Below are 24,145 nucleotides of genomic sequence, written 5' to 3'. Positions count from 1 at the left end.
TATGACAAGGGCATGGAGAAAAACACGCGGCTCTCCGTCGTGACTTGATATCTTGCAGTGATGCATCGATAAATATTTTTGGTAAGATGGGAGTTGCAACGTTGGGGACTTGCCGCGTGATCAAGCGGCGTTACAATATGGTGTCGTACAAAAGCGCAAGCTCAGAAGTTCAGAACAGGGCGTTTGCCAGAAACGCGAAGTTTCCCACGGGTGCCTATGGCTTCTTGAAGACGGTCTTCCTCGACAGAGATCGTGCCACTCTCCGTCAAGTCTGCCTTGAGAGTCCTCAATCAAAAACATGGCCGAAATACACGATCAGTTCGATACCATCCTCATTCTTTACTTCGGTTCACAGGTTCGGGATCTGCGTTCTAACTCAAATCGTCTCGCGTATTGACTATTAGCGTCGGCTTACTAGTATTACAGTCACCTCAAACAAGGAGATGTCGCGAATTGAACGTATACGTTGTATGTCGTTTGCAGCTTGATTGGCGGCAACTTACCTATTGTATCATGTTGTAAGTAACTTCTTGGCACGAGCCCAGTCTCCTTCCTTGGTATAGATCTTCGCCATCATCATAACGGCACAGTCGAATTCTCCACCAGTCAATTCCAGGACTTTGGTGAAGTCACTAAGTACGCTCGTGTGACGGTTTAATGAGAAGTAAGCTGTAGCTCGCTTGCGGCGTAGAACCGTACTAAGTTGATCTGCAGGGGAGAATTTAAATGAGATGACGTCGGGGTTGTTTTCACTGCATTGTTAAATTGTCTGAAGCGTTGATGAAGCGAGCCCAGATGACCATCGAGGTGTCTCAACAAACGGGTTCAGAGAGCAATACTAGTAGCCCAGCGAACGAGTGCATTCGCGTCGTCGCGCGATGATGAAGTTATGAACGCTTGAGAGCCAGTGAAGTCCGTCACGGTCACGTGAGTCATGACTGACCTGTCACAACCACGATGAGATAATGCTCAGTGCCTGCCCAGAAAGCTACAACTTCTTCTGCAAGTTCCCGTGGTTCCTAGTAAGTATTGGCTGTGTCTGGGATTTTTGGTGCCCTACCGGAGCGCCTCTGATATTCTCTACCCACAATGGACCATGGCCGCCCGAGTCACTGGCGCAAATGTATATCACCAGCATCTCATAGCACGCCGTGATGGAGTTGCTTCTGATAGAGGTTGTAGCTGCGTCTTATTCTACGCCTTATCCAGATTCTCATGGTAAACTTCCGACGCTCTGGATTCTAGTGTGGTGACTTCGTCGCCCTTCATTGGCCAAGGCTCGGCACTTCCTACCACAACACAAGGTGGGTTGAGTCCCATCAATATTTTATGTTGGAACATGAATGGCGTCCCCGATACTAAATCGTAATTCTGCAGATTGTTCATGTTAAAGTATCTCTCTGCCTTGATGGATTAATACTCCAATCGCGCCCTTATGCCATGATTTACCTTTGAGCAAGAGCCTTGGACGACCAGTTGGATGATTTGGCTAGAGGCTCAAATAAAGGTAACTTAAGTTGTTCGGCCAGCGCTACTGACATAAAATCTGACAGGGAACCGAAGTCCAGTAATGCCCTGACCGGTTTACCATTGATGTGGACTACCACCACTACGGGTTTGGGTATCTGCTGTTTGAAGTCCTTGGCGACTGCGGCGCTTCATTGTAACTTGTATGGCAGGGTAAGCGCCAGCTGGGATCTGCTGACTGTTAAGCTCAACTATCAACAGGTGAGATTCATTGTACGGGAACCTGGCATCCGGCGCAGGCGCGTATATGTTTATCGCTGTTTCCTCAAGCTGGGGTTCTTCTGGCGTCAGTTCTCCATGATCAAGGAGCCGAAGAACGTCAACCTCTACTGCGCGTTCAGCCAGCTCATCGCATAGCGACTCGTGAGTCAACGCCAGCTTCTTTTCGTATCATTGAGCTAACTCGAATTTAGGGTTCTCCATCAACGAGGCAGGTACCTCGACCCTGTAAGCAAGCACAACATCTCTAATCTCGTACGATCCATCATCGTGCTGAGCGCACTCGAAACGGCGTGGTCTTGCGTAGTCCGGTGGGTCCTTTGGATGAGCCCATGTTCCCTCAGTAACTGGACTGCGCGAACCGTGAAAAAAAAGACTTCAAGTGAAATTCAATGCCGCGCACGTCTTGCCTCCATTCCCTGACCTCCTTTGGAGTCATGCACCTTGTCTCGCGGAGGCTCTCGCCTGCACATGATGGCCCCGAACTCCGGTTGGATATTAAACTCCTGGACTTTTTCTTTTCTCTTTCTTATCACTTGAACCTGAATGCTCTACCCCAACAAACCAGACCTCTGTCCTAGCGCCGAATTTCAGAGAGGGTCGCTGGTGCAGGAGAGCGACCCAGCCTCTGCTACTAACCAACGACGCTGCATCTGCCTCCGACTTCTCTTCAACCCATCTTCAGCCTGCCTCCCTCCTCTATTTGACACCCACCCTTACAACTCCAAACCCTATGAGCTACGGTGAAGGCGCCAGCGGTGGCTGCGCTACGGGCTTTAGCATCTTTCGTCCAACTATTGAACTTCCTTGGATGATATTGCCCTTAACCCGGTCTTTTCTTTTCTGCAAATTTTTCACGTCGCTCCGGCAAGAAGCGCCTACTCACCGTCTAGTACTTACCCTGCAGACTTCTGCCCCGAGGAAGTCCGTTCTCGTTTTCTTCCATGTCGCCTCACCCCCCGCGAAGAGCCTTTCTACACCCTGTCCCAGCTCTGGTTTCTGTCCGCGCCCCAAATTCACAGGGCCCAACGGTATCAACGCCGCTCTTCTGTGAAAGCAGCACTAGCAATGGGTCCAGAGTCTCGTGAGTCGCTGAATGTTTGTCCGGAGCACGGGATCTAAAGAAGGAACAGGTGCGCTCTTAATCCCGAGAGAGCGTGTGCTTCACTGACCGCACATCAGTTGCTCGTCCAAGTCCAAAATAGCAGCAAACAATTGCGGTCTGACACCTGAGAATGACCATGTCATGTCTGCCCTGAATGCGGCAGAATCTCACTTGAATGATCTGTACGGTGATCAGGCGCGGATGGAAGAGGCTGAGATGGCAGTTCGTATCTAAGTTTCTGAAAAGTTGCGGGCGCAAGTCAGGGAGCTTGTGCGGGAGAAACGAGATTTACAAAGACAATATAATGAGCAGGTTCGTTTTTGTCTCTTCTCGCACCTCATATCCATGGATGATTTGTAGACATCAACATTCGAGGCAGATTGCCCACGTCTACTCAGCCAACGGACTCAACGACGAATGCATCTGCCCACAATGACGCCTTGGATTAGGCTTATGTAATTTTTTTGGGACCAAGCAATTCGGGAAGTAGCCGATCTCGTTCAGCGTACAAGTAAGGATTCGGAGTCCAAACGTGCTTCTGACTTTACATGTACTCACACTCCTTCAGGTGAAACACTAGATCTCTGTGGTATGGCTTATGCAACGGGAGCGGGACTAGATACCACTGAAAACAATGCCCATCAAGCTTAGATCAGCAAAAGATCTCGACATCGCGAACGCTGGTTGTATTGGGATGACGGGCGACCCGAACCCCCTTCTGCCTTCTGTCCGCCGTCGAGTGATGGGTGACCCGTTTGTATGCCGAAATAGATCGGCTTTCTACTTGGTAGACATCTAGTATGTTTCAGAAACCACGTTACCATTCGACTGACGTTATAGTAAAGATCGGATCCCGCAAACTATGTCGGAGTAAGGTACAAATCTATTGTCACCTTCATTAGAGCTGCTCATATGATACTCATCAGACCCTACTGGGGCTGATTAACACTCCGGTCTCTTCATGCATTACAAGTCCAAGTCAGTAGGCATCGCGACGTGCAAGTCAAGCCACTCTCGCTCTCCTCGTCGTTGGACGACAGAAGGTGGATCTCAAAAATGAAACTTCGATATAACGACCCTTCAGTCACTGACTCGTCTCGCTATATGCGTATGCACTGGAGTCATCGTCAGCGAATGAAGTGCGTGCGTGCAAAACCCACCGAGTCAAAACAAGACGGCATCGCCTTCGCGCAGGATAGTCTATGATGCAGGCGCATAGCCGCTCGAGTAAATATACTTGCTGAGTTTGTTTCATGCTGTACAATTCATGTCGGGCCGGTATCTTCATACTTCGAAATCAGGGTAGGGGTCGGAGATACCAGGGTACACGTGTGGTGCATCGTCGTCGTACGCAGAGTATGGATATCCGGAGAGGATGATCCCTAGAATTTTGCGTCAGAAACGCTGCATCACATGAGCGAACCTGTGGGCTTGAATTTGAGATCTGCCAGCTTTGACGTACAATGAATAAGCTCTGCGTATACGTTCAATTCGCGACATCTCCTTGTTATGAGGTGACTGTAATACTAGTAAGCCGACGCTAATAGTCAATACGCGAGACGATTTGAGTTGAACGCAGATCCCGAACCTGTGAACCGAAGTAAAGAATGAGGATGGTATCGAACTGATCGTGTATTTCGGCCATGTTTTGTGATTGAGGACTCTCAAGGCAGACTTGACGGAGAGTGGCACGATCTCTGTCGAGGAAGACCGTCTTCAAGAAGCCATAGGCACCCGTGGGAAACTTCGCGTTTCTGGCAAACGCCCTGTTCTGAACTTCTGAGCTTGCGCTTTGTACGACACCATATTGTAACGCCGCTTGATCACGCGGCAAGTCCCCAACGTTGCAACTCCCATCTTACCAAGAAAATATTTATCGATGCATCACTGCAAGATATCAAGTCACGACGGAGAAGCCGCGTGTTTTTCTCCATGCCCTTGTCATAAATATCCTGACCATCCCGTGCAAGTGGAACCATACATATCCCTTTATTTATGAGATGCACTACATATTCGTGAGCCAGGAGTCTGTCATTTGACCCTAGAAGCTGATTTATCTGATGTGAACGGTACCCACTTGTCTCCCAGTTGATCAAGGAGAACAATCCAGAATTTGGTGAGCTATCATACCAACCCTGTGTTCTCGCGCTGAAGCCTTCAAATAGATAATATGTATCTCGACTTCAATGGAATCATTCACAACTGTGATTGATATTGAGATGCAGCGTAGACTGGCGTGTTCAACTTTCGTTTTGAGCTCGCATCCAAATGATGAAGATGCGCACTTTAGGATGTCCGAAAAGCAAATATTTATTGCAGTGACGGCGTGGCACCCGGGCAAAGATGAATCAGTAACGAAGTCGACGGTTTCGCGTGCCAAGGAAGCAAAGGAAATCAGAGAGAAGGCTGAGTCGAAAGGAGAAGAACTACCAGATGAGAAGGCCTTTGATAGTAATTACATTACGCCAGGTGCGTTCTGCGTCGTTTCATATGGCATCATATCATTTATTCCGTCTTAGGCGCTCCTTTCACGGTCAGGCTATCCGCGCAGCCATGATACTTTGTCAACAAGAAGATTACCGAAGATACTAATTGGCGTGGCGTGCAAGCTGTATTATCCGGTCATGAAGCACCGGGTGAAGGTGAACACAAGATCATGGAATACATTCGACCACCGAGAGCCTGATTATAACCCGAACGTGCGGCATTGTTTGTACGGTCCTGATGCCGATCTCATCATGCTTAGCCCTCTGAGTCATGATCCACACTTCTGTCTCTTGCGAGAGCAAGTAAAGTTCGGGCCTGCCGCGAAGAGGAAGGGTAACGTCAGGTATTTCGTAGTTTTTGTGCTAGGCAGATTAACTGAACGCCGGCGCAAGTCTGGAGAACCTCGACTTCTACCTTCTACATCTCTCGCTAAATGCGTGAATACTTGGACCTCGAGTTTCGTGATATAGAAGACGTTCTTGCATTTGATTAAAGCCTAGAGCGAGTCATCGATGACTTCATTCTCCTGGCCGTCTTCGTCGGAAACGATTTTCTACCTAATCTTCCAGATTTACACATCCACGAGAACGGACCGGAACGCCTGTTTGATGCGTACAAGAAAGTTTTCCCGTCGCTGGGTAAGTCCTGAACTTCATTCTTTCGCACATTGGCTTAGCGATGTTTCAGATAAACGAGGGTGGGGTCATTAATACCAAGCGACTGCAGGTCGTCCTGAACGAAACTACTATATGGGAGCGAGAGATCTTTGAGAAAGAATACGCGGACTCGAATTGGTTCAAGGGAAAGCGGAGCAAACGCGTCCAAGAAATGAAACTTGTGCGCAAGCGTGTCAAGCTTGGTACAGTTCTCCGCTCTTCCTGTCGACAACCAACAATTAATCCGTGTTAGTTCTTACACGCTTTCAACGAGACATTTTCGATCAAGTACAGCAGTTTGTCTTGCAAAATCGTCAGAGTACCGAACTGCAGCACTGGGTAACTTCAGTTCTTCTTCTAATACAGCGTCTCACTAGCTGGTAGAACAACATCGCCGGGAATGCAAACTTTTCAACTGTATCTTCTCAACGTCAAACATGCGACGACTCCACGTATACGGTACCCTCGCGTCCAAACTTCCCGCTGTAATGTACCATGATCTTGCACTCACGCATAATTCCATGACCTTCCGTGCAAATAGATCGTTGTCCTCCCATGGCTACCCTCGCTGCGCCGGATGTCGAATTGTTGGGAGCCATCAAGTAGGTCGCAACGTTTCCGTGAGTTAAAAACATTGATCTTTAATCGTTGCAAGCAGCGTCATGGGGTTAGAGCTTAGGTTTGAGACCAGCCCAAAGTCGACATGATCATCCTTTGAACAGATCCACTCGTTCTGATGCGACCGACCCCATATACCGAAGGCGATGTTATACGACGTTGTCGCAACCACTGACAGAACTAAGCATTCAAGACCTGCGAGATTGTCGAGGCTCCACTAGACTTGACGCTTGGCGATTGGGACTGGTTGACAGGTATGTCGCTTGAGGGCTATATTCTACACAGCCGCGCCGAACTCGGAACAGTTTGGTCGGACAGCTCATCGACAACATGAAGTAGTCATTGATCGTCCTCCAGTATGTAAACGCACGGACTGATCTGCGTCTAGAATCGTTGATCACGTTCAAATCAGTGACGCTCTCCACAACGTCTGCAAAATGCGTGGTCATCACAAACGATTTACAAACCCCGCTAATCAGCGTCGTTCAGACTTGCTTCTGGAATCACCAGTTCTAGACGCCTACTCAGGAGCATAAATTTGTATTTTATTCACGGGCTTGAAACTGAATCGTTGCTACAGATTCAAACAAACTAATGACTTGGACTTAGCGCCTCGTAGGTTCATTGTACGTCGAGATTACTTCCGTCCTGGAGAAAGAGCTTTTTCTTTCGCTCTTCTCAGATGCGAAACGCTAGTTCAGCACATACATTGACTTTGGAACGGGTTTGAACAGCGAGGTCGCGTTGGATCTAACCATTAACGTTTTTCCAGGAGACCATTTCAATACCTTCAGTTGGTGAGTCCCTTTGGGCTCTTACCTCGCATGATTTTCAAGTTCCCGCAGGCTCACTTCGCATGGGGCAAATGGCTTGCGACTCAAATATTGTACTCCGGAGCAAGACTAATGGAAGCCGATTTTGGGGCTCTGACAGAGTTGGGATCCGTAGACTCTGCAGTAATGTCGCGAATCTACTTCATCAAAGCTCGTGTTATGACTCACTCTGTATCTTCTGAGACGCAGCCGTTTGTGAACAAGGCCTGCCTCCTGTACTGGGAGTCAATAATGCGACGCCGAAGAGCAAAATGTTGAAGGATGACTTGATGCTAAGGTCTTTGATTTGAGTCTGATAGAGGCCATTATAGTCGAGGAAAGCAAACAACTTGAACACAAGAGGTCACTGGGGCACCTCAGGCAGCTCGAACCTAGATATTTGTTAATCTCTGTTCAATGACTCTGAGAAGCTTAGACGCCGCGTAATATTAAAAGTGTGATGACATATAGATGTCTTGAGAACAGCGATGTAATGCGATTACGTGAAGAAATGGTGATGGAATGACCGTGTTGTCCAGAGAGCAATTACCAAAGGAATGAGCAATAAATGTGAATACACTAAACGTAATATAATAAAGAGAGAACAGCGACGTAACGAGATTACGGAAAGAAACGATGATGGAATGACTGCGTTGTCCAGAGAGCAATTACCAAAGGAATGAGCAATATATGTGAATACATGATATAATAAAGAGAGGGGGAGAGCACTCATCATGCTCGCATACGGAGACTACGCAGCCGCGCGGTGTTTATTTCTGCTTCCATGTCTAACAATCGCTGCTTCGCTCGCTCACGGAGAAGGCCCCACTTGACCCACCAGTCGTCGGCTTCATCCTCAGCATCATATTCCCAAAGTTCTTTGAGCTGCTCCCATTGTTCAGAAGCTTCGCTGATGCCAAAAAACGCTTTCCCCTTGAGCAGTCCTGGCGCGCATCTCCTGATTGTATTGCTCCTGCTGAGGACCAGCCGGCAATCATTTGGAAATAGAGATTGCATTGTTCAGTATGCATGACGCTGGCGCAGCGATCTTCCCGAAGATCTTGAAAAGCATGTAAAAATGTCAATATTTGGTCCTGATTTCGCAGATGGGAGAAAAAGCTTTGCAAGCACAGCGGCGTCTTCTACAGCCATTGCGCCGCCCTGCAAGGATCCTGCCTGAAGGAAGCGTCAGCGCAATGTGTCATCCCACGGTCAGAGTGATAACATGCTGGAAGTGGATGTGCAGCCTCGCCTATAATTACCATACGACCATGGTCATCAACCCAATCCTCTATTGGTGGAACCATCTTGACCTGTACGCAGGCAGGTGTGGCCGCCAATTTGGTCATCTTTAAGAGTCTGAGATTTTCAATCAGCCAGAATAAACAAACTTCACGAGATAGATCATACCTCGGTTCGCATTCTCCAAGCTGCTGCCGCATCTCCTTTAAATCAAGGCCTCCTTCCCAGCCATCATCATCATCGGATAGCCCCTTTTTCATGGGACGCACCCACATGTGTAGCGCAAACTCATCCTTAGCGCCCTACTCCGTAGCTGTTAGATTAAGCGCGGCACTTCACGAATGTTAGCGTACCATACGGAACGCCACAGCCGAGCGATTATTGCCCAACCAAATAAACATAGTCTCCTGAACGTCACATTGAACCCAATCATAATCGCACGCGTGTGCAACTTACAACGGGTTGTTTAAAGAAGGGTTCCAATTGAGGATCGGCTCTCATAAGTGCTCCCGGGATAGTAGTACTAAGGCAGTTAGGCAACGAGTCATACTAGCGAAGTCCGGAGCAATGCTTACTCGTAGAATAATGATTGATATGGCGCTGCGTCAAGAACATCCTTACCGACAATTGCTTGTTGCACCACACTCGAATGGCCATCGGCACCAACAATCACATCGGCCAGCAGCGTTTCCCCCGTGGTCAACTTCACACGAGGGCCATCACCACTTACAGAGACAACGGTTGTGCCTGCTCGCACTTCAGCGCCTGCTGCTATCGCCGTATCGTACAAAACTTTCCGGAGACTGGCGCGCTGTATGAACAGATGAAATTAATGTGATGCGAGGACAGAAGATTACATACATGTAGGAAGAGGAAGTCTCCTCTAGTCTCTCGCAGAACCTCTTCTTCCCAAAGATGCATACCAATAAACCCGCCGGTTTCGTCTGTAGATGTAGTAGTCAGTTATAGAGTGGAGGTGAGGTGCCGATGGGCACGAACAAATCTCAACCTCTATAGCGCTAGACGTCATGGATACCTGCCGAAGAGCACGCTCAAGGCCCCAATGAAAGAGAACTTTCGAGGCATTTGGAGGCAATCGAATGCCCCCGTGCAACATCTGTCCAGTGACGCATTGAGAATGCAATGATGTAGATAATTGTGGGATACTGACCTCCAAAATGTCTATATCAGAGTATTGTTCGAGAACAACTACATGATGGCCGACTCGCCTAAGTGCTATCGCGCACGCCAGGCCTGCAATTCCGCCACCAACGATGAGAAATTTTATGGTCAGTTCTGCCTGGGGAGGTTGAGTCAATAGATATATTCTGGCATCAGATACGGTATAACATACTTTCCCAGACATCTAGTAGGCCAGCAAAGGTAAGAAAGTTCACAAAAAGTAGGAGCTACTCAGAAACTTGTCATGGCCAACGCATGCGCATACTAGATATGTATTTTTTGAGACTCTTCACCAGAAGAACTACCGAAGTACCTATTTTGTGACTGTCCTCGGCACGGCGACTTGCACAGAACTTCATAGGGTGGAAATTTCAATTTGATTCTGCATCATAATCAGTAAACCCTTGTGGATCCTTTTGGCAATTTTGATCCCACTTTCAATGAAAGCTCGTCGTGACATGCCGGCACTGGCCCGGGAGGCTGAATTTTTCAGGGGTTCTCAGGCTCATGTAAGGGGGAGAATTTGTATATACTTCAACAAACAATGGGAACTGTTGAGATGCAGTGCTCTACGAGTTCTGGAAGATAAGTAGTATGTGAGGAAAGGCTCATGAAAGAGATAATCTTGTGTTTATGTGATGTGACGGAACTCCGAAAAAAGAATGGACGGAGAATTCAGAAGGGACGTCAAACGACAATCAAAATGAAAATGAAAAGAAGCATGTATGTGCATTGGGGCCCGAATATGAGGGGCAATCGCTGGGACAAAATTAAACAAATAGTTGCACGGTGAAATTCAAAATTTTCGACTGAAAACCAATCGTTTCTAGCTCACTTCACAATTACAATGTCCAGGTGCTGCGTGTAGCCTGCCGGAATATCCCGGTACCATGCGTCCAGTTGAGCAGATGCGCTTCCTTCATTCGTTTTTCTCTCCGCCACGACGTCGAGTTCGTCATTCATTGCACTGCATCAGCACTCCACTAATCAAGTGTCTTATAGTTTATCGCATCAATTTATATTTTACGATTTCAAAGCTACTCGAAGAGTCATACCACCTGCTCGTGCCCCACCCGAGCTAACACTCGGCCCAGCCCAACCTAATAGATCGTGTCAGCGACTCTTGAGTCAGACGAAGCTGGAAACTCTACCCAGTGCCGACCGCCACTTCTGTCTCGGCCGGAGGCGGTGCTGGTCTAGTAGACTAGTACTTGCGCCTGCTTTAGGGCCTGGGCGGATGTCTGTACTTAACCAGCATCGAAAACCTGCTGCATACAACATCACGAAGTTTCCAACTCTCTCGTGTGGAACGCCTCATGTACGTCGATTGACAGTCGTTCAGGAGAAATCACATAGGCTTGTTGACTCACCGACGATCTTGGTGTTAGGCTCCAACGAGCTGCTCTGGCACGTATAGTTCATATTATCCTTAGTTGAGAACCCCTGAGCGCCGGCCATGTCTTCCACGGCTGCTAAGATCAAAAGGCGTCAACAATAAAGATGATGTGAGGCCATACTAAGCTAGTCCGAGGCGTTGCGCACCTGCCCGGTGGGCAGCGCATCATCACATGTTTCGAGAGACAGCTCACTTCGACTGTGAGACCTAGGGAGATGTACACATGTACGCAAAGATTGGTGAAATGAGGGGATGTAATAGCAGTATGGAACATGACATTGTCTCCAAGCGGCAGAGCTGTTGCCACTGGCCAGCCGCTATCTTGATGGGACAGTGAGGTGGAAAGAGCCCAGCGAAGACGTCAACATCGATATGTTGGAGTCCAGATGGTGTGCAAGTTGTGATCGGATCCACGAATGGGACAGCAGCAACAAAGATTGCAACAGGAAGATACAATCTTGAGGGAATTAAAATCCTTTTCTCTGATTCGACCATTGCTTTTCCGTCAAAAATTTTGAATTCACTGTGCAACTATTTGTTTAATTTTGTCCAGCGGTGTCCCTCATACCCGAAAAGACGCCAATGAAAAGTCCTAGTCAGCAGCAACTCGATCGGAAGATGATAACTGTACCACATTTCATTCAATTTGATAGTATATATACACTAACAATGTAGTAGTCTCCATTATAAGATAGGCAAGTCGTAAGTACTGGTGGTACCGCGTATAAAGGAGAGCCCAGAATATATGAGGGGTGTTCCATTGGTGTAACATTGTAACAGCGCTGTAGATGATACAGAACGTAACAAAAGCAAATGCGAAGATCTTCTCTATGCAGTCCGAGTCATCAAACTAAGCATAGGCACGCAATTGTGGAACCAGTGAATAGGCATTTAGAATGCGTCACTACTCAAGAAATCGGAGAGAATTCTTGATAGATGGATACGCGTGCCGCCTAGGCTTCCTTTTACCATCCTTCACTGGGTTGTACATTGGCAGGTTAAAACTGAGGATGAGAGGGAATTATAAGGGGTTCATGAAATGGAAAAGAACAACCGAACCTGGAATAAGTTTCTGTTCTTCAGATAAGATATCAAGACATGAACGCAGACCCTTCAAATACCACAGCCAATCGAGCCAGGAAAGGACAATGACAATTCCAAAAGAATGGATTTACGGTCAAGCATGTCATCCCATAGATTTGGAGCACACGGGACCAACGTACTCAGAATTCTGCCATAGTCACCCAGAAGGGTGCCCTGGGAGCGGATTGCTACACTTGGCCATATGACGTCTGCAGCCAGTCCCGTCCTTCCTGGGTTTGCAGCTAGTCTTGTCCTACATGGGTCTGCAGACAGTCCTGTCCTGCCCGCCAGACTTATCTGCAGCCAAGCACACCCGTCCACGGTCCCCAGCCAAGATTCTAAATCTGAGTGCGATCTCCTCGAAGCACAGCATGCAGATGACAGCTGGCAGTGGCCCATGACCGAACAAGGAACGTGAATGAGTTATGGGATCCCCAGGTTGCATAGCTTTGCTTTGCTTTTTCAGGAGAGCGCATCCAAGAGAGCTGTGCTTTCAAGGATCTCCTTCATCATCAAGTGTAGAGAGCAATTAGTGAGTATGGATGGGGTGGTGGCACAGGGTGCACCTCAGGGGGGCTGCAGTTTGAGGGGTTGGATACATAGTCACAAACGGATGAGGGAGGAATATTCACGGGGAGACTGGGCGTCAGTAGGAATATCCACCACCCACTGTAGCTGCGCTAGCATCATCTAGGTGTCACACCCCCAGTGACCAGGGAAAAGAAGTTTCAAGATCTGTGACAACGGCAAAGGGTCCACTAGTACAGCGACAATGGACAAGTGCAGCCTGAGGTATGCCCACTTGGCGACCTGTGTTCAGGTCCAGGCTGGGCCCACGAACAAGAATTATCATCTAGGTGTCACACCCCCCCAGTGACCAGGGAAACGAAGTTTCAAGATCTGTGACAACGGCAAAGGGTCCACCAGTACAGCGACGATGGACAAGTGCAGCCTGAGGTATGCCCACTTGGGATTGGCTTCCACCGTGACAGTGAATACTGATTGAGGTACTACAAAGCTGCTGGAACGTAGATATAACATATAGGTGAGGGTACCTCTAAGTCTGTGGACGAAAACCTTTGTTACATGTATGAATGCGCAGCAATCCTAGTACTACTAGTACAACAGCTTTGAATGAACGACCATGACTATAGCAAACGTGAGTTATTGTTTGAACAAAGCAAAGAGTCTATCGAAGATGGTCTTCTGCGACTCAACCAATTCATCAAGCCCAGTCTTCTGGGATGTGGTCGATTCGTCAATCCTATCTATCAGGACGCTTCTCCATCCCCTGCATTTCTTGCTGCAACGTCTTGATTTCTGAGGAGATTATCTTATTGTGGTCCTCAGCGGCATTCCTCAACTTCAACAACTTGGTTCCATGGGTAGTCAGTTTTTCATCTAGTTCGTCTTGTTTACGGTCAACCTTGGCATCCAATTGGTTAATCTTGGATTCCAAACGTCAACCTTGGCATCCAAACGGTGAAGGACTTCCATGATCTGAGAACCTTTGCCACACGTCAACAAATGACTTTGACAACAAATAGTGAAAGAACTCACTTGTAATCATCTGCATAGCGCCACCCCACTCCAACTGCGAAGGTGATATCACAATTCTGGGTTGACTTGGGGGCGGACCAAATGTACCAGTGCTCCCTGTGGATTCAAAGGAGTCACGGTAACCAGAATCTGAGGCTATTACAAGTTGCATCAGGATAAAAAGTAGTTAGAGGAAAATGACATGAACACTAGCCTGAATTGATGGAAATCACGGTGTTCATGTAGAATAAACTTGCGTTAAGCGTGCAAAGCTTGGGGAGAAGTAGGAGAGTTTCAAAGGCGTAACTTACTGCACCCAGTAATTATGGTTGCGCAACCAAGATGATGACAGGACTTATATAAGTCAACATCATAGCATTAGGCTCCTGCTATATTGGTACGTGAATATTATATTAAATTATCAATATGCAAGATATTGGTTCATTGAACGTTGAATCTCACACTTTTGGATTTCATAGCTTCAAACTGGGAGCACCATGATATCCCCAACTGGTGTGGAGTACTCAGGGCTTTTTTGTGGTGATGATCAGAGAAGGTGAGGGATTCAGCATGCGCAATTGTCAGGGATTTGTAAGTGGGGACCTAGATGATTATCTGTGTGGGCGCTCAGTCGCCTGATATCCTCCCCTGAACCAATTAACTGAGCACTAGGATGAAACTTTCAGATAGACAAAGATTAATTAAATTTCTAGTCAAACTGAATAGATTATTTACAGTAGTTTTTATACAGAGGACAGTTCTGGCTCAAAATACGACTGTCCAGCGATAGGATCCATCATCCACTTGTTCAAATGGAGATGTCCACTGCATGGAGCGGCTAGCTGGCCCTCTGGATATATCAAAACCCTTCTGGCAGCTCTTCTTCTGCAGAAGACCCTTTTTGCTTCTTCCTCCTATTGTTGAACATGGGAAGTAGCCAGGCCTGATTGCTCATGTACGTGGGTGTGATGTCACTAATTATTCCTCCACTGACGCTCACCACAGTTCTACAACAACTGTTCTTTCAGCTCAAGATACTCTGCCTTATAAATGTGCTCAGTGGTGCAGTCCCCTTTCTGCTTATCACCAAGTGGTTAAAGGTTAGCACATGTCTAATGAGCATCAGATAACGGGTTCATAGTAGTATGATGATGCCTATAGGGGTGGTTCGCAAGCTAAAAAGATTAGAGCCAAAGCTCATGTAAAGATGGATTAAGTCGATTAAATAATAACAAAAGGAGATCTGTCAAACACATTCAGTCACCGTTCGAAGGATAGTACGCACTATACAATTAAAGCTATTGGAACATGTCAATCAGACCGCACCGGTACTTTCATTCTACCAAGGACCCTTGACACGCGGCAACGGCGATCATGCAGTGGCGCAAGGGGGTTCCCTTGCACACGGCGTAGTAAAACCTCGGAGACAAAGCATGCAGAATTTTCATTGGCGACCAAATTGAATTATCTATCCCCATTGACTTGGTTTTCTCCGGCCGCCTTGATCTGCTTCCCAGTGGCTATTACCTTGAAGATTCCCGCGTCAGATTACGCTGTTAAATATGTTGAGAAGCTGATTCCACAATTTCAGGTCAATGTATATATCGCAGCCTTGTTGCAGCTTCTCGAACATGAGGACTTAAATCTGGAAAATTCCCATCAAACCATTAGGGTCATGCCTTTCTTGCAGTATTGTACTGACAGCATCCTGGCCTTGGTCGCCATGTGGGCTATGGACTATCCCCATCAACTCCGCTTACAGGTTTCAGCGGCGGAGAATTTTTGAGGCCTCATTGCCATCAACTTCTCATCCTCGAAGAGTCCTATTCCGACCATCTCGCAAGTTGCGTCTGTAGTACCGTCCCGGCGCCCATTGATCGGTCTCTTACTGTCAGGCAGATAATCTCCTTTAATCGAGATCAAACATCTGGCATACCAGGATCTGAAACCATTCTCGAGTAACTCCGCCAACATCCACTCCCTCCTCGTCATAGAAGCACATGCGGTGGCCGCGTAGAAAAAGTTGACAGCGTTGATGGTGGGTGCAACGAGGAGAAGGGTGTGAATTAAGATGCTAATGAGGTTAGTAGTACAGTCGACCGATGTAGAACATACAGACATGATATACATCCAGTCTAGTCACCGGGAGCAGACAAGAAGCAGCCGTACACTCGATGCTCCATCCGGCATCTCTCCGAAGAAGGAACACTACTACGCCGATAGCGCCGAAGAACCATTTCTGGCTAGACACGAGGTTGGACATGTTTGAGAACCAGCATTCGTCTGGTGTGGGCGTCATCGTTGCTGTCGCTGGTACGGATGGGGATGAACCGCAGGTTTGCTGGCTTCGTCCTCAGCAGTCCGCGGTCGTCTGAGTGGGCTTAGGGTGGGATTCGCTGGATGTTTGGCGTAGCATGCGTCATCGTTAGCTTTAGAAAGGAGCTGGTACGTATACTACTCTGAAGCGGGAGAACGTAGGTTAGTTGCAACTAAGACCGCATTTTCGGTGTACTTGGCATATCCATCGGCCTGCTTAATGAAAGTCGGGGAAGACAGTACATAGGTTTGGTGGTGCGTAAGTTGCGAGTTCGTGAAGTCATAGATCTACGTGAAATATAACAACATTAAAATATCTCATAGAATGCTGCGCGTTACATACATTCTACTGCCTTAAGGCGATCAGCACAAGTAAGGACGAAACAGAAGCGCACCTACAACTTTTTCAAGGGCGTGTACAAGCGGACAAAAAAATAAACGGACGTACTTGGGCATACGAGTCTATGACCTTGCTAACTTACTCCAGAGTCCCGATTGTTGCACCTCACGCGTTGTGAAAAAAGAATATGAGCATGGAGGGAATGAATGGGACCCGGAAGAGGGGACGTACGTCGGCTTCTAGCTCATCAAATACGATCGGGCACCCTCGTTCCTGATCCAGCACGCCATGAACACCTTGTCCAAGATCGTCTGGGATAGCCCGCAACACGACATCAGCTACTTTTCACAGAGAAAATGTAATACGCGCTTGGCCTCACGACGTAATCAATCTCTATCACCGAGTACGGCTCAACGGTACGCAGTAGGTTTTTCTAGAGAAGGGCGTTGTAAAGCGCTGCAAGATGTGAGCGACTGGTTGGATCGGACGAGAGTTCTGTGTAACAATGACAAGTCAACAGCGAGTTGTTTTGACGAGTCCATTTCATGCTATTTACAGAATTCTGTGAGTAGTACTATCCCCTCTGCGTGATCTTCGATGAGCTAAACGCTCTCGTCCCTCGGAGAGAGACGAATGTATGGTGCGCATCCCCTCCATTCTCTATCTCAACGTATCTCATGTTCCTATCCAAACAGTCAGGATCCTCCACGTATGTCGTGAACGTTCTACTTACAGAGCTAGATAGACTTGACTCCCGCAAATCTGTCTTTGTCACCTTTGCAACGCATCGTTCCAATATGGTCAACTCAACTATGTTTTGCCCAGCGGAAATCGGAACTCTCACGCAGGTGAAGACTCGGTTGAATGAATGATAATCAGAGCCTTGATCCAGCTTGGCTCAGAGCCAGACAGTGCCTGCAACCACTCCTGCGTATCCGAGATAACGTCATCAGGACTCTCGACCCCTTCCAGGATAAGAGTAATGTAGTGGACAGTTGGCACGCGAGAAACGTGGAGTACTCAGCCGCAAGCCTCGGCGAATCCTGCATTCGCTCGTTAGGTTAGAAACGACCTCAGCGACAAAGGATTGATCATTACAAACCTTCTTGAGCGCACCTCGAGGCTACCGCATGTTTAAAATCGGAACGAAGGGGCTTGCGCGCTGAGATCGTTATGGAATAGGCCCGGTCCTCCAAATCAGCGGCGAGAAATCGAGTTATCGGAGCAGGATCTTCAAAGTTCTGAGCGATGGATGCAAATAGGTCATGAATTTGCTCTCAGGAGAGCAGTGATAACTATCGGGATCTCGTCATCCTGGTACGCGGGAGGAACTTCGGTAGTGGACTTACTAACTGAGGCTTCTAAATCCTGCAATGATCTCGAAAGTTCAACGACCTCAGACCACTCACGCAACGCTATGGAATCCATTACCGGATCGCCCGCGTAATCGGCTTCCCAACTGACTCCGCTTTAAGAAGAGGTGATTTAATTTTTCTCGTTGTTATAGATGGCGTTTGGAGTATGGTTAGATTGTGCTAGGGCAGATTAGTAACGACTCATAAAGGCGGATAAAACTCATTGTGGATCAGCCAAAGTAGAGATTGAGAACTTCACTACCGCTCGCTGATGAGATCGGCCCTAAGGCGCCTTCAGCGATACGTCCAATGCTGGAAATCAGCTTCCAATGGGTAAGGTTTGCTGACTGGAGCTCTCGGAAATTGTGTTCGCCTCGCCTCCAGTTGGTTGAGTAACAGGATCTAGAGGGATCTCGGAAGTGAAGACTAGAACAAGCGCCTCGGTTTTGGAGGAAGACTGCCACACAAGATTGAGTAGTCTCATCGAGTAGAAAGAACGTCTACTTCAAGTTTCAGGGCGCCGGAGCCTGAGTCGAGGTCGATGACAAGGGCAAGGTGGCGAACGGGATAGACCGTCGGGCTAGAATAAATTTAGAACCGAAGAATACTAATAAAAGGAAAAACTGACCATGATGTCTCCGGCTGCGTTTAGATACCGTTCGACGCATTCGCGGTCGAAAATATGGGGGCATTTGGATAGCATCTTCCGCGACGTTACTGCAGAATCTACGGATCCCAACTCTGTCAGAGCCCCAAAATCGGCTTCCATTAGTCTTGCTCCGGAGTACAATATTTGAGTCGCAAGCCATTTGCCCCATGCGAAGTGAGCCTGCGGGAACTTGAAAATCATGCGAGGTAAGAGCCCAAAGGACTCACCAACTGAAGGTATTGAAATGGTCTCCTGGAAAAACGTTAATGGTTAGATCCAACGCGACCTCGCTGTTCAAACCCGTTCCAAGTCAATGTATGTGCTGAACTAGCGTTTCGCATCTGAGAAGAGCGAAAGAAAAAGCTCTTTCTCCAGGACGGAAGTAATCTCGACGTACAATGAACCTACCGAGGCGCTAAGTCCAAGTCATTAGTTTGTTGAATCTGTAGCAACGATTCAGTTTCAAAGCCCGTGAATAAAATACAAATTTATGCTCCTGAGTAGGCGTCTAGAACTGGTGATTCCAGAAGCAAGTCTGAACGACGCTGATTAGCGGGGTTTGTAAATCGTTGTGATGACCACGCATTTTGCAGACGTTGTGGAGAGCGTCACTGATTGAACGTGATCAACGATTCTAGACGCAGATCAGTCCGTGCGTTTACATACTGGAGGACGATCAATGACTTACTTCATGTTGTCGATGAGCTGTCGACCAAACTGTTCCGAGTTCGGCGCGGCTGTGTAGAATATAGCCTCAAGCGACATACCTGTCAACCAGTCCCAATCGCCAAGCGTCAAGTCTAGTGGAGCCTCGACAATCTCGCAGTCTTGAATGCTTAGTTCTGTCAGTGGTTGCCGACAACGTCGTATAACATCGCCTTCGGATATATGGGGTCGGTCGCATCAGAACGAGTGGATCTGTTCAAAGGATGATCATGTCGACTTTGGGCGGTCTCAAACCTAAGCTCTAACCCATGACGCTGCAACGATAAAGATCAATGTTTTTTAACTCACGGAAACGTTGCGACCTACTTGATGGCCCCAACAATTCGACATCCGGCGCAGCGAGGTAGCCATGGGAGGACAACGATCTATTTGCACGGAAGGTCAATGGAATTATGCGTGAGTGCAAGATCATGGTACATACAGGCGGGGAAGTTTGGACGCGAGGGTACCGTATACGTGGAGTCGTCGCATGTTTGACGTTGAGAAGATACAGTTGAAAAGTTTGCATTCCCGGCGATGTTGTTCTACCAGCTAGTGAGACGCTGTATTAGAAGAAGAACTGAAGTTACCCAGTGCTGCAGTTCGGTACTCTGACGATTTTGCAAGACAAACTGCTGTACTTGATCGAAAATGTCTCGTTGAAAGCGTGTAAGAACTAACACGGATTAATTGTTGGTTGTCGACAGGAAGAGCGGAGAACTGTACCAAGCTTGACACGCTTGCGCACAAGTTTCATTTCTTGGACGCGTTTGCTCCGCTTTCCCTTGAACCAATTCGAGTCCGCGTATTCTTTCTCAAAGATCTCTCGCTCCCATATAGTAGTTTCGTTCAGGACGACCTGCAGTCGCTTGGTATTAATGACCCCACCCTCGTTTTATCTGAAACAGTCGCTAAGCCAATGTGCGAAAGAATGAAAGTTCAGGACTTACCCAGCGACGGGAAAACTTTCTTGTACGCATCAAACAGGCGTTCCGGTCCGTTCTCGTGGATGTGTAAATCTGGAAGATTAGGTAGAAAATCGTTTCCGACGAAGACGGCCAGGAGAATGAAGTCATCGATGACTCGCTCTAGGCTTTAATCAAATGCAAGAACGTCTTCTATATCACGAAACTCGAGGTCCAAGTATTCACGCATTAGCGAGAGATGTAGAAGGTAGAAGTCGAGGTTCTCCAGACTTGCGCCGGCGTTCAGTTAATCTGCCTAGCACAAAAACTACGAAATACCTGACGTTACCCTTCCTCTTCGCGGCAGGCCCGAACTTTACTTGCTCTCGCAAGAGACAGAAGTGTGGATCATGACTCAGAGGGCTAAGCATGATGAGATCGGCATCAGGACCGTACAAACAATGCCGCACGTTCGGGTTATAATCAGGCTCTCGGTGGTCGAATGTATTCCATGATCTTGTGTTCACCTTCACCCGGTGCTTCATGACCGGATAATACAGCTTGCACGCCACGCCAATTAGTATCTTCGGTAATCTTCTTGTTGACAAAGTATCATGGCTGCGCGGATAGCCTGACCGTGAAAGGAGCGCCTAAGACGGAATAAATGATATGATGCCATATGAAACGACGCAGAACGCACCTGGCGTAATGTAATTACTATCAAAGGCCTTCTCATCTGGTAGTTCTTCTCCTTTCGACTCAGCCTTCTCTCTGATTTCCTTTGCTTCCTTGGCAGCGCGAAACCGTCGACTTCGTTACTGATTCATCTTTGCCCGGGGTGCCACGCCGTCTACTGCAATAAATATTTGCTTTTCGGACATCCTAAAGTGCGCATCTTCATCATTTGGATGCGAGCTCAAAACGAAAGTTGAACACGCCAGTCTACGCTGCATCTCAAATAATCAATCACAGTTGTGAATGATTCCATTGAAGTCGAGATACATATTATCTATTTGAAGGCTTCAGCGCGAGAACACAGGGTTGGTATGATAGCTCACCAAATTCTGGATTGTTCTCCTTGATCAACTGGGAGACAAGTGGGTACCGTTCACATCAGATAAATCAGCTTCTAGGGTCAAATGACAGACTCCTGGCTCACGAAATATGTAGTGCATCTCATAAATAAAGGGATATGTATGGTTCACGACTTGCACGGGATGGTCAGGATATTTATGACAAGGGCATGGAGAAAAACACGCGGCTTCTCCGTCGTGACTTGATATCTTGCAGTGATGCATCGATAAATATTTTCTTGGTAAGATGGGAGTTGCAACGTTGGGGACTTGCCGCGTGATCAAGCGGCGTTACAATATGGTGTCGTACAAAAGCGCAAGCTCAGAAGTTCAGAACAGGGCGTTTGCCAGAAACGCGAAGTTTCCCACGGGTGCCTATGGCTTCTTGAAGACGGTCTTCCTCGACAGAGATCGTGCCACTCTCCGTCAAGTCTGCCTTGAGAGTCCTCAATCACAAAACATGGCCGAAATACACGATCAGTTCGATACCATCCTCATTCTTTACTTCGGTTCACAGGTTCGGGATCTGCGTTCTAACTCAAATCGTCTCGCGTATTGACTATTAGCGTCGGCTTACTAGTATTACAGTCACCTCATAACAAGGAGATGTCGCGAATTGAACGTATACGCAGAGCTTATTCATTGTACGTCAAAGCTGGCAGATCTCAAATTCAAGCCCACAGGTTCGCTCATGTGATGCAGCGTTTCTGACGCAAAATTCTAGGGATCATCCTCTCCGGATATCCATACTCTGCGTACGACGACGATGCACCACACGTGTACCCTGGTATCTACACTCTGGGCGTCCCTATCCTTGGCATGCGCTATGCCTTCCAGGTCTAGTTTTCTCGAGCATCTTCTTGGGCGCTAACTCACGCGAGATACAGGAGATCTGCTGGAATCACAAGGGACGGGTAGCAAAATGCGATCATCGCGAATACGGACTTGCAGAAGTTCAGATCAGCAGGTCTAGTGAATCGGTAAGCTCTGTTGACGCCCTGTTTGAAGGACTCGGCGATCAGATGCAGGTGCGTGTCTTCGTTTCGTCTATCGAAAGCCAAGTTGACTTTTGATAAGGTCTGGATGTCACACGGCGATCAACTGTCCGTTATGCCTCCCGACTTCCATGTCATCGGACGGACGAACGCCGCTCCTTATACTGCCATCGCACATAACTCGAAGTCGCTTCATGGCATTCGACGCATTCCCCGCCAGGAAAGCAGCTCATTGGTCGATCTGTGCTGAATATATGCCAATGCCGACCAAATTGGACAATGGTGAAGTAATTACTGCGTTGCGTTTATTTGTCATGCTCACTGCATTGCAGGAGGAATTTATTGGCCAGGAAATCGTTCGCATCCGTGAGATATGTGGTCCGAGAGGCCGCGTGATCGGCGTAGTCAGCGGAGGTGTTGACAGCACAGTCACAGCCAAGTTAATGCGCGAGGCAATCGGCGACAGGCGCACACCACGTTCTTTTCATAACTTACTCTTACTCGCGCGTCAGATTATGGTGGACAACGGCATGCTTTGTCTCAACGAAGCGCAACAAGTTGAATAAAGATCTGGGCGTCAACCTGACTGTAGCAGATGCGACTTGATGATGTCGAGAATCCGGAACAGAAACGCAAGATTATGGGGTGTTTTCGAGACGGAAGCAGCGAAGATCGAGGAAGCTGCCGAGAAGGAAGAAAACGGAGCGCAGGCAAAGGGGAAGATCGAATGGCTATTGCAAGGAGCCCTATATCCAGATGTTATCGGGAGCATCAGTTTTAAGGGCCCTAGCGCGACCACCACGACGCATCACAATGTTGGTGGGCTTCTCAAGGACGTCAATCGAACCCCTACGCGAGCTCTTCAAAGGTCTGGTCAAGGGAATCCTGTATTGCCTATTGCACTGACCGTTTCATGTAGATGAAGTCCGTGCGCTTGGAAGACTCCTGTCAATACCAGCGCCTTTGGTTCAACGTCATCCTTTCCCAGGTCCCGGTCTGGCTATTCGGATTTTGGGTCCTGTCACACGCGAACAAGTGAAGATCCTGCAGCAAGCGGATCGTATCTATATCGAGGGGATTCACAAGGCGAATCTCTACAATCAAATCAGCCAGGCCACGGCCATCTTGCTTCCTGTGAAAGCTATCGGCGTGATGGGTGACAAGCGCACATATAAGCAGGTTTGCAGGACAACATTCTCTCTTGTTCGCTGCGTCAACGTATTTTACAGGTAATTGCTCTGAGAGCGGTGACGTCGGAAGACTTCATGACCGCTGATCGGTGAGCTTTTTGATCCTGTTCAATGCTAACTTGATTTTTCAGGTATGCGTTTCCTCCCAAAGCTTTACGTTGGATATCGTCCCGCATCACGAACGAAGTGAATGGGATTGATCGTGTCACTTACGATATATCTTCCAAGCCTCCAGTAGGTCCTGTCGCCTCGTCTCGCCAGAGTCAAGATTGATTTCATTATGTAGACTGTGGAATGGCTGTGATTGCCGACGACGCGACGCCAACGCACGCAAACATTAACATAGAAATTGATAGAATACATGAATGGGGTTTGTTTAGGAATAAACTTGCGAATATGCGGAGGGTAGCACATACTAGATGCACTAATCGGTAATTAAGTAGTACTAGCGTAGAGCGTCAGATCTAAGCCACGGCCCACCAGTTGTTGGATTTCAACATTGTCCGTTTGCCTTTGTTGCGGCCGGGGATAGGCAACTTGAACTCCTTTACCACGTATGATAATTATAACAACGACATGTAGGTCGGTCATCTCAGCTTTTGAATATTTCAAATTGGCATAGCCCAACAGCTTTCTGCGGCTTCATCAGCGCCCAACGACTTTATCATGAGCGCTAGCTCTCGTCCACACGCTGCCGTTGTCGCCAACGCGAAGATTTTGCAAACGGGCTCGCGTCAACGAGTATGTAAAT

At 47.8% G+C, this 24,145-nt stretch overlaps 4 protein-coding genes across 4 annotated transcripts; 2 read left to right on the top strand and 2 right to left on the bottom strand.

Annotated features, from left to right (window-relative positions):
- Window positions 1-5,142: 5,142 nt before the first annotated feature.
- Window positions 5,143-6,701, top strand: DFJ58DRAFT_735709 (uncharacterized protein; the record flags this gene model as incomplete). The annotated part of the gene is made up of 7 exons (XM_041386681.1): window positions 5,143-5,320; window positions 5,390-5,681; window positions 5,731-5,775; window positions 5,834-5,976; window positions 6,015-6,197; window positions 6,536-6,596; window positions 6,653-6,701. 7 exons carry the CDS (start codon window positions 5,143-5,145, stop codon window positions 6,699-6,701), a joined length of 951 nt encoding a protein of 316 aa, XP_041236359.1.
- A 1,455-nt stretch (window positions 6,702-8,156) lies between these two features.
- On the bottom strand, window positions 8,157-10,032 carry DFJ58DRAFT_868483 (uncharacterized protein; the record flags this gene model as incomplete). The annotated part of the gene is made up of 12 exons (XM_041394238.1): window positions 8,157-8,397; window positions 8,459-8,484; window positions 8,556-8,600; window positions 8,687-8,783; window positions 8,835-8,968; window positions 9,020-9,073; window positions 9,123-9,189; window positions 9,242-9,477; window positions 9,528-9,610; window positions 9,666-9,783; window positions 9,838-9,966; window positions 10,021-10,032. 12 exons carry the CDS (start codon window positions 10,030-10,032, stop codon window positions 8,157-8,159), a joined length of 1,242 nt encoding a protein of 413 aa, XP_041236358.1.
- A 9,043-nt stretch (window positions 10,033-19,075) lies between these two features.
- DFJ58DRAFT_735707 (uncharacterized protein) lies at window positions 19,076-20,681 on the bottom strand (the record flags this gene model as incomplete). Its single annotated transcript, XM_041386680.1, has 10 exons — window positions 19,076-19,160; window positions 19,215-19,361; window positions 19,400-19,506; window positions 19,559-19,617; window positions 19,674-19,776; window positions 19,822-19,907; window positions 19,958-20,090; window positions 20,120-20,130; window positions 20,182-20,324; window positions 20,383-20,681. The coding sequence occupies 10 exons, from the start codon at window positions 20,679-20,681 to the stop codon at window positions 19,076-19,078; spliced, it is 1,173 nt and encodes a 390-aa protein (XP_041236357.1).
- A 988-nt stretch (window positions 20,682-21,669) lies between these two features.
- DFJ58DRAFT_868473 (uncharacterized protein) lies at window positions 21,670-23,698 on the top strand (the record flags this gene model as incomplete). Its single annotated transcript, XM_041394237.1, has 13 exons — window positions 21,670-21,726; window positions 21,790-21,892; window positions 21,934-22,046; window positions 22,097-22,237; window positions 22,287-22,439; window positions 22,537-22,761; window positions 22,800-22,851; window positions 22,886-23,040; window positions 23,063-23,072; window positions 23,124-23,383; window positions 23,434-23,483; window positions 23,526-23,628; window positions 23,681-23,698. The coding sequence occupies 13 exons, from the start codon at window positions 21,670-21,672 to the stop codon at window positions 23,696-23,698; spliced, it is 1,440 nt and encodes a 479-aa protein (XP_041236356.1).
- Between the last annotated feature and the right edge of the window lie 447 nt (window positions 23,699-24,145).

This window comes from Suillus subalutaceus (assembly GCF_016647625.1).
Source record: "Suillus subalutaceus strain FC151 chromosome Unknown DFJ58scaffold_226, whole genome shotgun sequence".
Lineage (NCBI taxonomy): Eukaryota > Fungi > Basidiomycota > Agaricomycetes > Boletales > Suillaceae > Suillus > Suillus subalutaceus.
This window is presented reverse-complemented; position numbering and strand designations above follow the sequence as displayed.